Here is a 14,148-nt window from a genome sequence, read left to right as displayed (position 1 = left end):
CGAGAGCCGAGATGGCTGAGTTGGTGATGCGGGAGTATTGGGCTCAGGGACGATTATCAGAGCCGACTAGGGAGTCATTGCGACCACATGGACATTCTTTTAAATATCAGAAGGGTTCATCTTCTTCTTCAGCATCATCTGGGAAGCGTCGATTTGATTCACGACGTGTTGAGAGTCGTGGGGGCAGTTCTCAGTCTGTTCAGGGGCAGAGAAGAGAGTCTAGAGCAGTGAGATGTTTTCGTTGTGGGGGACCTCATCTGATCAGACAGTGTACACAGACCGAGATCACATGTTTTGAGTGTGGCGGTGTGGGCCATATAGCCAGACAATGTCCTAGTCGTGAGGGACATCGAGAGCCCAGTAGTGATAGAGGTAGATCCTCAGGGAGAGGAGGACGACAACCTCAGCAGTTTACACCGCGACCTTCTGGAGGACAGCCACGTATGCAGGGAGCTGGTCCGCCTCAGGCACATGTGTATGCTTTGACCCGGGAGCAGGCAGAGGAGGCACTAGAGGAGATGATAGCGGGTAAGTTTTATTTATGTTCTTATCCTGCTTATATTCTTGTTGATACTGGTGCCTCGCATACATTTATATCGAAAGGGTTTGTGGTTGAGCATCATATGCGCTCGTCTCCATTGTCTATGCCTCTTTCTGTTTCGACACCCTCTGGAGTTGATATATCAGTTGTATCGAATGATATCAGAAGGTATTATTTCTTATGAAGGCTATGAGCTGAGATCTGATATGATTATTCTAGAAATGACTGATTTTGATTGTATTGTGGGAATTAATGTGCTGAGGAGATATTGTGCGACAGTTGATTGTTATCAGCGGGTGGTATATTTTTATACAGATGAGAAAGTGCGTTGGACATTTTATGGGAAGGGTTCTCGTCCCCGTGTTCCGTTGGTATATGCCATCCGGATGTCTTGGTTATTGGAGCATGGGCATGAGGGTTATCTTATTTATGCTGTAGATGTGACAGAGAAGAAGAAGGAGGTTGGAATAGAGGAGATACCTATAGTTGCTGAGTTTGCCGATGTATTTCATGATGAGATTCCAGGCTTCCCACCAGCCCGTGAGGTGGAGTTTGGGATTGAGTTGATGCCAGGTACTTCCCCTATTTACTCCTTACAGAATGGCACCAGGAGTTGAGAAAGTTGAAAGCCCAGTTGCAGGACTTGTTGGACAAGGGATGCATTCGCCCTAGTGTATCGCCTTGGTGTGCACCAATCTTATTTGTGAGAAAGAAAGACGGAACGATGCGGCTTTGTATTGACTATCGACAGCTGAATAAGGTAACGATTAAGAATAAATATCCCCTCTCTCATATTGATGATTTGTTTGATCAGTTACAGGGAACCTCGGTATATTTGAAGATTGATTTGAGGTCAGGATATCATCAGATACGAGTTAGAGAGGAGGATATTCAGAAGACAGCATTCAGGACCAGATATGGGCATTATGAGTTTTTGGTTATGCCATTTGGGTTGACGAATGCTCCAGCTGTGTTCATGAGTTTGATGAATAGGGTATTTCAGCCTTATCTCGATCAGTTTGTTATTGTGTTCATTGATGATATATTGATATATTCCAGGAGTGAGGCTGAGCATGCATGGCATTTGCGTTCAGTGTTACAGGTGTTGCGAGATAGACAGTTGTATGACAAACTCAGTAAGTGTGAGTTTTGGTTGGATCGAGTGGTCTTCTTGGGTCATGTTATATCGAGAGATGGGAGTTCTGTTGATCCAACGAAGGTCGAAGCCGTGTTACAGTGGTCTGCACCTACATCTGTACCAGAGATCCGTAGTTTCTTGGATTTAGCAGGTTATTATCGTCGATTTATCGAGGGATTTTCAAAGATTGCTAGGCCTTTGACACAGTTGACTCAGAAAGGTGTGCGATTTCAGTGGTCTGAAGCATATGAGAGGAGTTTTCAGGAGTTGAAGCACCGACTGACGACTGCACCGGTGTTATCAATCCCTACGGAAAACGAGAGGTTTGTTGTTTATACTGATGCATCATTACATGGTTTGGGATGTGTTTTGATGCAGGATCAACATGTTGTGGCATATGCCTCGAGACAGCTGAAACCACACGAAACAAGGTACCCCGTGCATGACTTGGAGTTAGCAGCCATTATCTTTGCCTTGAAGATATGGCGACACTATTTATATGGTACCTCGTTTATGATTTATACTGATCATAAGAGCTTGAGATTTTTGTTTACACAGACAGAGTTGAATATGAGACAGAGACGATGGCTAGATTTGCTGAAGTATTATGATTGTGAGATTGAATATCATCCTGGTCGAGCCAATCTTACAGCTGATGCATTGAGCCGTAAAGTGAGTTGTACTGCAGAGGATGTGAGTCGTTTATCAGCTATGATGATGTCTTGTTGTTCCTTGGGATATGATTTTGATATCTCAACGACTCCTATATAGGTATCTACCTTATTAGCTGAACCTGATATATATGGTTGTATTCGTGAGGCACATATGACAGACGAGAGAGTTCAGCAATGGAATGAGTTAGTTTCTCAGAAACAAGATACTCGTTTTCGAGTGGCTGATGATGGCAGTTTGAGGATGAATGATAGATGGGTAGTTCCTGATATATCTGAGTTGCGCCAGGGTCTGTTTCGACGTGCACATTGTAGTCGATATTCTATCCACCCTAGTGGCAAGAAGATGTATAAGGATCTACGCTCTCAGTTTTGGTGGAAGGGAATGAAACGTGATGTGATTGATTTTGTACATCGATGTCTCAATTGTCAACAGATCAAAGCTGAGAGGAGAAGGCCAGGAGGTGAATTGAGGAGTTTAGAAGTACCGAATTGGAAATGGGAGCATATATCAATGGATTTTGTAACTCATTTGCCAAGAAGCACTGGAACTATTGATGCTATTTGGGTTATTGTTGATCGATTGACGAAAGTTGCACATTTTATACCCTATAGCATGAGTAGTACGTACTTGACGATGGCACAGTTGTATATACGAGAGATTGTACGGTTGCATGGGATTCTAGTGTCTATTATTTCTGATAGAGATCTTCGGTTTACTTCTCATTTTTAGGAAGGATTGCAGACTGCGATGGGGACAGAGTTGAGATTGAGTACAGCTTATCATCCTCAGACAGATGGTCAGACTGAGCGTACTATTCAGACGCTGGAGGATATGTTGCGTGCTTATGTTATGGATTTTAAATCTGTTTGGCAGTCATCTATTCCATTGGTAGAGTTTGCGTATAACAACAGTTATCAGAGTAGTATTCAGATGGCTCCATTTGAGGCATTGTATGGGAGACGTTGTAGATCTCCGTTATACTGGAATGATGTTGATCGAGCTGCAGTCACAGGTCCTGATATGATTCTTGAGATGTAACAGAAAGTAAAGTTGATACAGCAGCGATTGAAAGCAGCTCAAGATAGACAGGCAGCCTATGCAAATAAAAGACGAAGACCCTTAGAGTTTCAGCAGGGCGATCGAGTATTTTTGAAAGTTTCTCCTTTCCGTGGCACAGTACGATTTGGTATGAAAGGAAAGTTGGCACCGAGGTATGTTGGCCCATATGAGATATTACAGCGGATAGGCACTTTGGCTTATCGATTGGCTCTACCTCCATCTTTATCTGGTATTCATGATGCGTTCCATGTGTCGATGTTGCGGAAGTATGAGCCGGATCCTTCACATGTGTTGGATATTTCTGATGTTCAGTTAGATCCTGACGTGTCTTATGTTGAGAGACCAGTTTGTATTTTGGATAGATCTGAACGGAACCTTCGTAGTAAGATTATACCGATGGTGAAGGTTCAGTGGGAGCATAGAGGTGTCGAAGAGGCCACTTGGGAGACAGAGCAGCATATGAGGGAGCTCTACCCCTACTTATTTTGATGGTATGACGTATCTTTATTTACGCATGTTATTGTTGCTTTTACTTAATTTCGGGGTCGAAATTTATTTAAGAGGGGTTAGAAATGTAATGCCTGAAGTAAATATCACAAGTTGTTGATTTAGTAATATGATATTACTAAATAATTAACGATTTTAAAAAAAATGAAATATGATATATGTTGGTCATACGAAGTCCAAATGATTTGAAATTTGGATATAATGTAGAAAACTCAAAACTATAGAAGTTTCATGTTTTGAGTTTTGGAAAATTTGAGTGTTTGACTGGTCCAAAAGGATATACCAGTATTAAAATGTTAAATATTATATATTATATTATATTATATTATTTTATTAATATAATATTTAAAAAAATTAAAATTGGATAAATTTGAAACTTACAAACGTGAGTTTCAACGTTTGGGCAGGAGACATTTTTCACAGTGAGAAAATCGAGAGAAAGATGAGGAAATAACATTTTGAGTTTTTTTTCGATCGTGCGACTTATCGGTTTATCCAATCGACGAACCGACTTCATTTATGGGATCGTTGACACAAAGTCTTCGATTTGAGGTATAAATTTTGTAGTTTTGGTGATGTTTGAAATTCGTCGATTTCTGGAATAAATCCGATAAATTGTTAAATCATACTGAAATTGAATATTGTTGAATAGTGTATGATTTTAACGAAGTAGAGAAGATTATAGTGGTGTTATTTTGAATTATTCCTAATTTGTTTTGTTGTTGGGCTATTTGATGTTATATATTGAGGCTGTTATAACTGTGTTGATACGGTGACAATGATCTGATATTGTCGTTGAATTATTTAGATACATCACAAGCCTCGGGATCAAAAAAATAGCCAGATTTTATATATACTCGATTATCAGGTACGTGTTGACGTACGAGCATATGTTGTTATTGTTTAGTATTGATGAATACTATTGCGTTGAACGATGATAAATCACCGGAATTGGGTGATTTGATATTATATTTGTTGTTGTTTATTATTGTTGATATTGTTGACTATCGTTGTTGGGAGACGTTTCGTTGATGTTGTCACGTTGATGTTGTTCGTTCAACGATATTGCTGTCGCCGGAGTTGGGGTGCGACGTATCGTTGATGTTATTCGTTCGACGATATTGCTGTCGCCGGTGTTGGGGTGCGACGTATCGTCGATGTTATTGTTGCATTGTGATGTTGTTGAAGTTGTTGATGGATTGATTGTCCAGAGACAGCAAATGGGGTATTTCTGTTATCATTCCAGTTATATTTTATATTGTTGATAATATAACTGTTATGTATTTTGATGATGATTTTTGTGTATGCTCACCCTTTGAGGGCTGTTTCTGTTGGGCAGTTTACAGGACTATGCGTGAAACAAGATAGTGGTGAAGGACTAGGTGTGTCTAGTCAAACAGTCCTTTAGTTAATAGTAAATAGAGACAATATGGTTCATTGTCTTATTTGCGTTGTATGTGTGTATTTATTAAAATGTTTCTGCTATACTGACGTAGATAGTGTGGTGATGGCATTATTTTGTCGTATATGCATTATATTATTACGTCGTCGAAAAGAAAATTTTTATGCATATGACGTCACATGTTGTATGATTACGTGGCGAGGGTTGGGGCGCCACACCTTACTCTCTCCATAATAGTTCTATTCATCCTTTCCGCCAAACCATTTTGCTGTGGAGTTCGCTTCACTGTAAGATGTCTCTCTATGCCATTAGCCTTACAATATTGTTTGAATTCTTCTGAGCAGAACTCTAAACCATTGTCCGTTCGTAGCATATTTAGCTTCCTTCCAATTTGTGTTTCAACAAGTGTTTTCCATTCTCTAAATTTTCCAAATGTATCACTCTTGTTTTTCAAGATGTAGATCCATACTCTCCGTGAGAATTCATCGATCAGTGATAGGAAATACCTTCCACCACTCTTTGAAGGGACTCTAGAGGGGACCCAAAGATCACTATGAACATAGTTTAGAGTTTCTTTGGTCTTGTGAATTCCAGTGGCAAACTTCAATCATTTTGCCTTGCCAAATATGCAATGTCTACAGAATTGGACTCCTATCATTCGATCTTTTCCAGGAAGGCCCTGTTTACCGAGTTCCTTGAGCCCTGCATCACTGATGTGAGCTAATCTCTTATGCCAAATATGTGCTCTTGGCTGTTGTGTGTCTGTTGCTGTTGTGATTGAGGCATCGGTAGTAATGGCTTTTGCTTGCAGTAGGTATAAACCATTCTCAAGCCTTCCTTTCATTATTACTAATGATCCTTTCAAGACTTTGAGAACTCCACCTTCAACCTTGCAACAAAATCCGTGGGAATCCAACATCCCTATTGACACTAAATTTCTTTTTAACTCAGGTACATGCCTCACATCAGTCAAGACTTTCTCAGTGCCATCTGTAAGCTTGAGTTTGATGGATCCAATGCCAACAATCTTGCATGCTTTGTTGTTTCCAAGCAATACATTTCCTCCTTCACATGGTTTGTATGAGAGAAACCAGTTCTTTTGAGGGCACATATGGAAGGAGCAACCTGAGTCAAGAACCCATTTTTACTTGTTCCCTCACTTGTTACACAAAGAACTTCAGCGCTCTCATATCCTTCTGAGGCTACATCAGCATCTCCATGATCATTTTTCTTGTCCAGATTGTGTTTCTTGAGATCGGGACAATCCTTTTTGAAGTGTCCCTTTCTTTTGCACAGAAAGCATTTCCTTCTATCCATAGATTTGGATCTATTAACACTTCTTGATTTAAATTCTTTCCTCTTACTTCTTCCTCTGATATTCAAGCCTTCTGCACGCACATCAACGGTCCCTTCCGCTCGTTTCTTGAGTTCTTTAGAGAACAATGCTACTTGCACTTCTTCAAGAGTTAATGTTTCCCTCCCATAGATTAATGTATTTGAAATATTATCGAAATCACTAGACAATGATCTTAGGAGAAGTAGAGCTTGATCTTCATCTTCAATTTTGATGTCAATATTTTCAAGATCCAGAAGGATATTGTTGAAGTCATCAAGATGATCTTCCAAGGATCTCCCTGCCAACATCTTGAAGGTGTATAATTTTTGCTTCAAATACAACCTGTTTGCCAAAGATTTGGTCATTTACAAGTTCTCTAATTTTTGCCAAATTTCCGCAGCCGATTTCTTTTTTGAAACTTCCCTCAAGACTTTGTCACCTAGAGATAAAATCAATGCACTGTGAGCCTTGTCGAGGAGCCCCTTCCTTTCTTTGTCGGACATTGATTCTGATAATTTCTTATCACCCTCCAGAGCATCTTCAAGACCTTGATGTACAAGAAGAGCTCGCATCTTGAGACGCCATATCCCGAAGTCGGTCTTTCCCGTGAATTTATCAATATCAAATCTCGTAGACGCCATTCTTGATGGAATCAAATGATCGAACCTGGCTCTGATATCAATTGTCGCAAGAAGAGCTCTTTTGCGTTGATACAAATTCACCAAATAATAACAATGAAAACGATTTCACAGTGAATGAGAGGTTGAAGAAGATTGAAGAAATCAGAAAGCTTTCATTATTACGAAGAAGATGGAATTTTACAGTAGGTCATCTATTTATTGCATGTGTTTTCTTGCCTATCCACAAGTCAGCAAAAAAATTAGTTTTGGGCCTAACTAACTCTCCTAACACTAGTTAGTTACATTTAGGTGGTTAAGTTCCTTTATTGACTCTTGATCACTTCACTTGTGCCTTTAAAATCTCGGCCACCACCTCAACAAGTTGTGTGTTTTGCAATATCTATTGAGTACATTGTTTTCACCATTGCTGTCACTGGTTTGTCACTTTGCTTGCTCGCAACAGCCTTTGTTTCAAATGTTACACAGTGCCTTTGGCATTCTTTGATGTTCCTGCTTGAACGGTACTCATTCCAGGTTGTTCGCCAAGTTTTTTGTGGGGCTGCTCAGGTGGTTGTTTAATGTCTCTATAATATGTACTTAATCTAACATGCTATACTTGTTTGGCATTATCCTAATGCACACATTTTGTTTGTACTTGTTCCTTCTGATGCTAGGTTTTTCTATAATGTTTACTCGTTTTGCACTCTGCATATTACATCTTCTATGTCAGTTGATATTAGTTTCTATATCGTGGTCACATTGGAACCGTGAAGTCGAGACTTTTCAAATTTGGGTTTTCATTTTATTAATAAAATCTTGTCACTCGTCTGTCAAATCAGGTTATAATGAGTATGGCCAGCTTGGCAGAGGTATTACTTGTGAAGGCTTTCAGGGGGCTCGTGTAATTAATGGTTATGCTAGCTTCCTTGACGAAGCCCCCGAGCATTTGAATATCATCCATGTTTCTTGTGGAGAATATCACACTGCAACCATGTCGGGAAAAAAGAGAGGTGTAAGTCCTCCAGAGGTCCAGAGGACCGTTGTGATGTAAAAAAATTCTTGTGTTGAGATGAGAATTGAGATTAGCCCGTATAGAATGAGTAATTAGAGATCTTGGGGATTAGAACTTCTTACATCGAGGTTTCCTTGTTTCTGCTTTAACGTTTTTAGAAAATAACCTACGGTAGGGAATGGCTGATTTGCAGATGAGGAATTAGTATACCAATTCGCTTTCATCCTTCCCGTTCGTAGTATAGGGGAAAGTTTTTTATGATGGTGTTCAAACAATCAAGGGGTAGTTCATACTTTATACCTATAAATAAAATAAATTGTAACTCGAATATTTTTTGACTCGATTTCAAAAAAAAAAAAAAGAAAAAAGGGCAAAGTGAGAACTTTGGTCGATTTTTTAGTCTATCTATAAGTGGAGATTATATGAAAAATGTAACCGATTCTTTCGTTTCCCATTGGAACATTTCGTATCTATATGCATCAGGTCATGGATCTCTCAGTTCCAGAAATCAAGATAAGAGGATCGAACCATTTCTTCTGACTCTTTTTCAATCTATGATCCAGAGTATCCTTTCCTATTTGATCCCTTTGAATTCCATATTCGAAGTTGCAATTTGATCTATTCATTAAAAACACTGGATTCAATATATTTCTTATGTACCCATAGGTACTATATTGGATTTGAATCAGATTTCGGATCAATCTATATTGATTGACTGACTGCCTCCATTATGTTGTTGCTAGCATACTTACACTTTGTTTCTTCTTCAAATTATTGATCTCATTTATTTTTCATAGTTATACTTGGGGACTTGGGAGCATGGGTCAACTTGGGCATTGTTCACTTCTGTCGGGTGATAAAGAGCTATTAACCTGACGTGTAGTTGCTCTAGACTGGGTGTTATGGATGTTTCATGTGGAGGTGTCCACACATGTGCTTTGACTCAGACAGGAGCTCTGTGCGCTTGGAGCGGAGGGGTTGCAGGGCTGTTAGGCCTTGGCCCCGTGACTGGTTTCTTTCCTTGCACTCTAAATGAATCTGAAACCATGCTTCGCAATATACCCGTAGTGGTGATCCCAACAAACGTGCAGCTGGTCGCTTGTGGACACTCTCACACTCTCATTTGTACCAAGGATGGAAGAATTCATGGGTGGGGCTACAACAGCTACAGCCAGGCTGCTAATGAGAATTCTATGTACGCTTGGTATCCTTCTCCAGTTTCTTGTAATTTTGTTTTGATAATGATTGAATTTTTAAATTGGTCAATGGGATCTTCTTTCAATGTAGCTGTGGGGGGGAAGTTCGGAAGTTGGCTGCCAGAGATGGCCATTCAGCAGTGCTGACAGATGCATGTTCCTTGAAGGAATTGTGCGAGTTCAGGCTTGTAGATAGTGTGACTCTGTCAAATGCATCTGCCATTGAGGATGCTGCATCAAGAACCGGATCAGATGCTTTGGTGCGTCTTTGTGGAAGATTCCTCTAAGAATTTTGATAATTTTATATAAAAAAATTCTAAACTACAAGTTTAGCCGTCTGAAATCCATGCTGTCTCATCTCGGCCCTCTTTGTCCTATGTTGTCCCTCTGAATTTCACCTAGCGTTGCACAGCTACTATTTCATTGAGAAGAAAACTCATTTAAACATTTTACAAATATTAACTTACAATACAAAACATGTTTTACACAATTCATTTATTATCATTGCCTCTGCAATCAAACAAGATCAATAACATCAAAATCAATCCCAGAAAAATACACATAAATATCTAATAATCAAATGAAAATTCATCACATGATCAAAGCATCCATCCCGGAACCAAACTGTTGTCGTTTTGGACGTGATTCATCGAAGCATTCATCTGACTCGAATTCGCGTGATCATTATATCTATTTCAAAGGGGGAATTATTAAAAAATAAGTCAAATAAGGAAAAATGTACGTACTTCAAAAGAGCTTTGCTTAATTAAATTCAACTTGAGTAGGTAAAAAAATACCCAATTTGCAGATTAGAATTGCATTGAAGAGGTTCAAAGAAGCCTTGGAAATGAACATTGTGATGATGTGTATATGCATTGCTTTGTTCTCCTTCCACCCAAGATTGCTGAAAGTGTTGTCCAGCATATAATTCTTGCAGCTGAATTCACCCAAAACAACAAAATGAAATGTACTATGATTACTAGTTTACAAAAAAAAAAAAAAAACGCGAGTCGGGTAGTCGCCTTATATTTTTAAATTATAGGCATAAATCATCTGAAAGTTAGATACAAATTAATGTAGTATGTATCCTCGTCATTTATAGAAATATAAGGTTTTTAAAAAACTTTTGATTTTTTATGGGAAGCTTTGTACTCTTTTAACTTACACATGGATCACGAATTCAATTTGCCCTTAAATAAAATATAAAATATTTTCCCCAATATTTTTCCTTACATTAAACCACTGAAAGAAATTTCCACAATATATGTTCCAAAACATATTCGTTGACAGCCAAAATTTGCGAAAATAAAATAAAATGTTATATTAATGCAAATGTATTACTAATTTATAGGTTGACTACTAACCTTTCTTTCTAATGAGCTATTATCTTCGAGCATCAACTTCTCCTGCAATTAAAGAATGTACATAAGAAAATTCAATTGCCTGGCAATTATCAAAATATGAAAATTAAAGAATATATATATATATAGACACATACACACCTTAGCTTGAAGATCAGAAAGTTGATCGAGCATATTCTGTGTCTGCAATATACGATTTAAAGTGTAAGTAGATCGAGACAATTCCCTAAAATATAATATTATAAATAACAATCGAATTTTGTAATTTTAATCAGGTACATATATATGTAAATCATTGCATACAAACTATATGTAGTGTATATATGAGTAATTAGGTTACAACTATTTAGGTTTTGACCTTGATGATTCTGTAAATTAGGTTACTTTGTCTTTAGTCTCATTTCATGGCTAACATAGCATGAAGTTGAACATGTCGTCAATATTAGATATCACGTCGACACTTCGATGAAATACAATTAGAAGCCAAAAAACCAAACTTAAGAGACCAAAACCTACAATATTATACATTGATATCTGCACAAAGTGAAGAATTTGAATTTATTTTATTTTCTAGAAAGAGATATTGCATGAAAATGAACTTTTACCCTTGTAGACCGGATGTGATGCAATGATGTCTCCAGTTGAGCCTCAATCTGCTCAAGATCATTCATGTTTAGGGGTCCCAAATCATCTCCAAGAAGATGTCTGCATGCATCACTTTTATTAGGAAATTCATGCAACTTCAGAGGTACGTAATTACTATTTTGTCTCTCTTGTTTAAGCCTAAAATCTCTTGTTTCATGCTATAATCTACTAGCAGATCAGAACTGCCTAGCCATAAAACACAGGAGATGAATGTTAAATACCTTTGGCATCGTTGCAGCGACTCGTATTTTGATTTTAGTTTTACATATTCCACATAGCTGCTTTGCTACGAGAGAAATTTCAAGAATGAATTAGTGAGTTAATGTTTCTAAATTTAAAATACTTTGAATACAATCATTTTTTGAATTTTTCCAATGCTTACTATTTGTATAGAATTGGTAGGATTAATATTCATCACACAAAATATACCTCAATGTCGTTGGTTGGATGATTGACTTCTTGTGAACCATAACTGCATTTCTGATACCTTTCGAGTGTCTTGAGCATGCTGATTAGTTCAAATGTAGAAATATTTAAATAAGATTGAAATATTGTAATTTCATAGAGAATATAATCTGGCATAGCGTGCGTCCGTGCGTGTGTGTGTTCTAATACAAGAATATTAACTTATAAAAGTTACACCAATACTTTTATTTTTTAGCCCATTTTAAACTGCCAAATAATACACACATATATACATACACACACGAGCGGAAATTCGATGCTGCGAGTAGGACACTTGGGGTCGTTGGATCTAGGCTTACAGCACCAGCCACGAATTTCCCCACACGAATGTAAAATATTCTTACAATTTTTCAGTTGTTCCAAAGTGCCCTCAAAGTTTTATATCTTGAAACACAAAAAAAATCCATGTTTCCCACAAATTAAATTAATCTAATTTGGATTCTGCTATTTAATAAACCGTAATTGTTACAACCCCTTCAATATTTTGAGCATATATTTTTAACAAGTGATTATAATCGAACACGAACACAAACACAGACGGATAAAAATCTGTAAGACCATCTCATAAGATACATCAAAAGATCAAATTAAATCGATGGCTCGCCAATAGTAATTGTTACAACCCCTTCAATATTTTGAGCATATATTTTTAACAAGTGATTATAATAAACAAGAAAACAAACAAATGTAATAATATATATGGTACAAGAACTTATACTCCATGAACATCTAAAGCAGGGTGCGATCTGCAAAGAATTAAGGGATACTGGAATAAAATAAAATAATTAGCATTTTTTCCCTATCAAAATGGATGTGAGTGAAGAAAATCCAAAATCTCTGGTTCCATTGGATTATAGATCAGGTCATGCTCACAAAAATTATAAAGTAAATGCGACTGAAAAGTAAATGAATGGTGTGATATTATTGAATAATGATCTGCCATCAAATAAAAGCACTAAAAATCAAGAAATGTGCAAAGTCACAATTTTTTTATTTTTATATAAAAAAAGTGCAAATTAAGAAAGAAAACGGAAAGAATTTTCAAAAACAAGAATCTTACAAATTCTTGAACAAGATCTCATTACCAAAATCAAGAAACCTAAAAGAAATTTCTGATCAAAGCTGATGTTGATCAAATAACGTAATAAACACAAACTAAAACAAAACTTGCATCTTAAAATCAAGAAACGTAAAGAAACCAAACCAAACCACAACCATAATCATGAACTAAAAAATACACAATTCTACGAAACAAAAAAAAGGTATAGATTTAAGGATCAAAATACTTGGAGGAGCTGCAGAATTCGTAGAGTTTTCCCCTATTAGAGAAGATGATAAGCGCAACCTCAGCATCGCAGAGCACAGAGAGCTCATAAGCTTTCTTGAGTAGCCCATTTCTCCTCTTTGCAAAAGTAACCTGCCTATTTATTTTGTTCTCTATTCTCTTCAACTCCACCCTCCCTCTACCCATATTATTATAAGTAAACAAATCCCAACCTATATCTAGCTATATATCCCTATATTTTCTGTATGGATTCTGATTTTTTTTCCTCTTTCCCTGTTAGCCAAAACTGTGAAAATCTTGAAACCCTAAACACAGGAAACTCAAAAAACTGGCATATTTATGCGCATATACATACATATATATGTACACCTGTAAAAGATTTCTTCTTTATTTATTTTTTTGGGTTTGATTTTAATATTTAATATCTGAAAGAACCAGCCCAAGATCTTTAGTTAGACGTGCAGATGAGATATGGAAACCTAGGGTTGGTGTTATGTTTTATCCACAGGGATGAAGGCTGAGGTTTCGAGCGATGGGGCACGTGGGACACGGTGTCGGGAGATTTGAGGGTGGTTGTTCCGTAACGCGGCGTATTGGCGCGTGGTGGTGGACCGTGTTGACCATCGGGTAAACAAAGCAAATTTCTTATCAGACAGCCGTCGCCAATTAAAAATGGCTCAACACGTGTCGGATCATAAGTGGTTTCGAATCCTTGCTTTCTGCTAATAATCTGTTTCAGTCGTGTCCATAAATATATATGCCCTAATTGTATGTATATTTTCGAAACAATTATGTGACCTCTTTGAAAGAAAAATTATTACGTGACCTAATAATTAATTTAACATTGCTAAAAGGACACAAATCAAGTATGACAAAAATTTGTAGTGAGCCGGTCTCATAGGACGT

At 37.5% G+C, this 14,148-nt stretch overlaps 2 protein-coding genes across 2 annotated transcripts; one reads left to right on the top strand and one right to left on the bottom strand.

Moving 5' to 3' along the window:
• Positions 1 to 9,192: 9,192 nt before the first annotated feature.
• On the top strand, positions 9,193 to 9,773 carry LOC142530654 (uncharacterized). The gene is made up of 2 exons (XM_075636474.1): positions 9,193 to 9,494; positions 9,578 to 9,773. Exons 1-2 carry the CDS (start codon positions 9,193 to 9,195, stop codon positions 9,771 to 9,773), a joined length of 498 nt encoding a protein of 165 aa, XP_075492589.1.
• Positions 9,774 to 9,922: 149 nt separating this feature from the next.
• On the bottom strand, positions 9,923 to 13,725 carry LOC142532006 (agamous-like MADS-box protein MADS2). Its single transcript, XM_075638303.1, has 8 exons — positions 13,244 to 13,725; positions 11,922 to 12,000; positions 11,714 to 11,778; positions 11,453 to 11,552; positions 10,989 to 11,030; positions 10,851 to 10,892; positions 10,284 to 10,423; positions 9,923 to 10,176 (listed from the first exon to the last, which is right to left on the bottom strand). The coding sequence occupies exons 1-8, from the start codon at positions 13,426 to 13,428 to the stop codon at positions 10,086 to 10,088; spliced, it is 744 nt and encodes a 247-aa protein (XP_075494418.1). The 5' UTR covers positions 13,429 to 13,725; the 3' UTR covers positions 9,923 to 10,085.
• Between the last annotated feature and the right edge of the window lie 423 nt (positions 13,726 to 14,148).

The sequence above is a fragment of the Primulina tabacum genome, chromosome 17, assembly GCF_025594145.1.
Source record: "Primulina tabacum isolate GXHZ01 chromosome 17, ASM2559414v2, whole genome shotgun sequence".
NCBI lineage: Eukaryota > Viridiplantae > Streptophyta > Magnoliopsida > Lamiales > Gesneriaceae > Primulina > Primulina tabacum.
The sequence above is the reverse complement of the archived record's forward strand: the minus strand, read 5'-3'. Positions and strand labels throughout refer to the sequence as shown.

Bases quoted from the DNA above. Each gene is read 5' to 3' on its own strand.
- LOC142530654 (XM_075636474.1), top strand. From the start codon at position 9,193: ATGGATGTTTCATGTGGAGGTGTCCACACATGTGCTTTGACTCAGACA. The intron at 9,495-9,577 runs GTATCCTTCTCC...CTTTCAATGTAG, and splicing joins GAGAATTCTATGTACGCTTG to CTGTGGGGGGGAAGTTCGGA.
- LOC142532006 (XM_075638303.1), bottom strand. From the start codon at position 13,428: ATGGGTAGAGGGAGGGTGGAGTTGAAGAGAATAGAGAACAAAATAAAT. The intron at 11,553-11,713 runs GTATTTAACATT...TGATGCATGCAG, and splicing joins TCGCTGCAACGATGCCAAAG to ACATCTTCTTGGAGATGATT. The intron at 10,424-10,850 runs GTTAGTAGTCAA...GGGTGAATTCAG, and splicing joins ATAGCTCATTAGAAAGAAAG to CTGCAAGAATTATATGCTGG.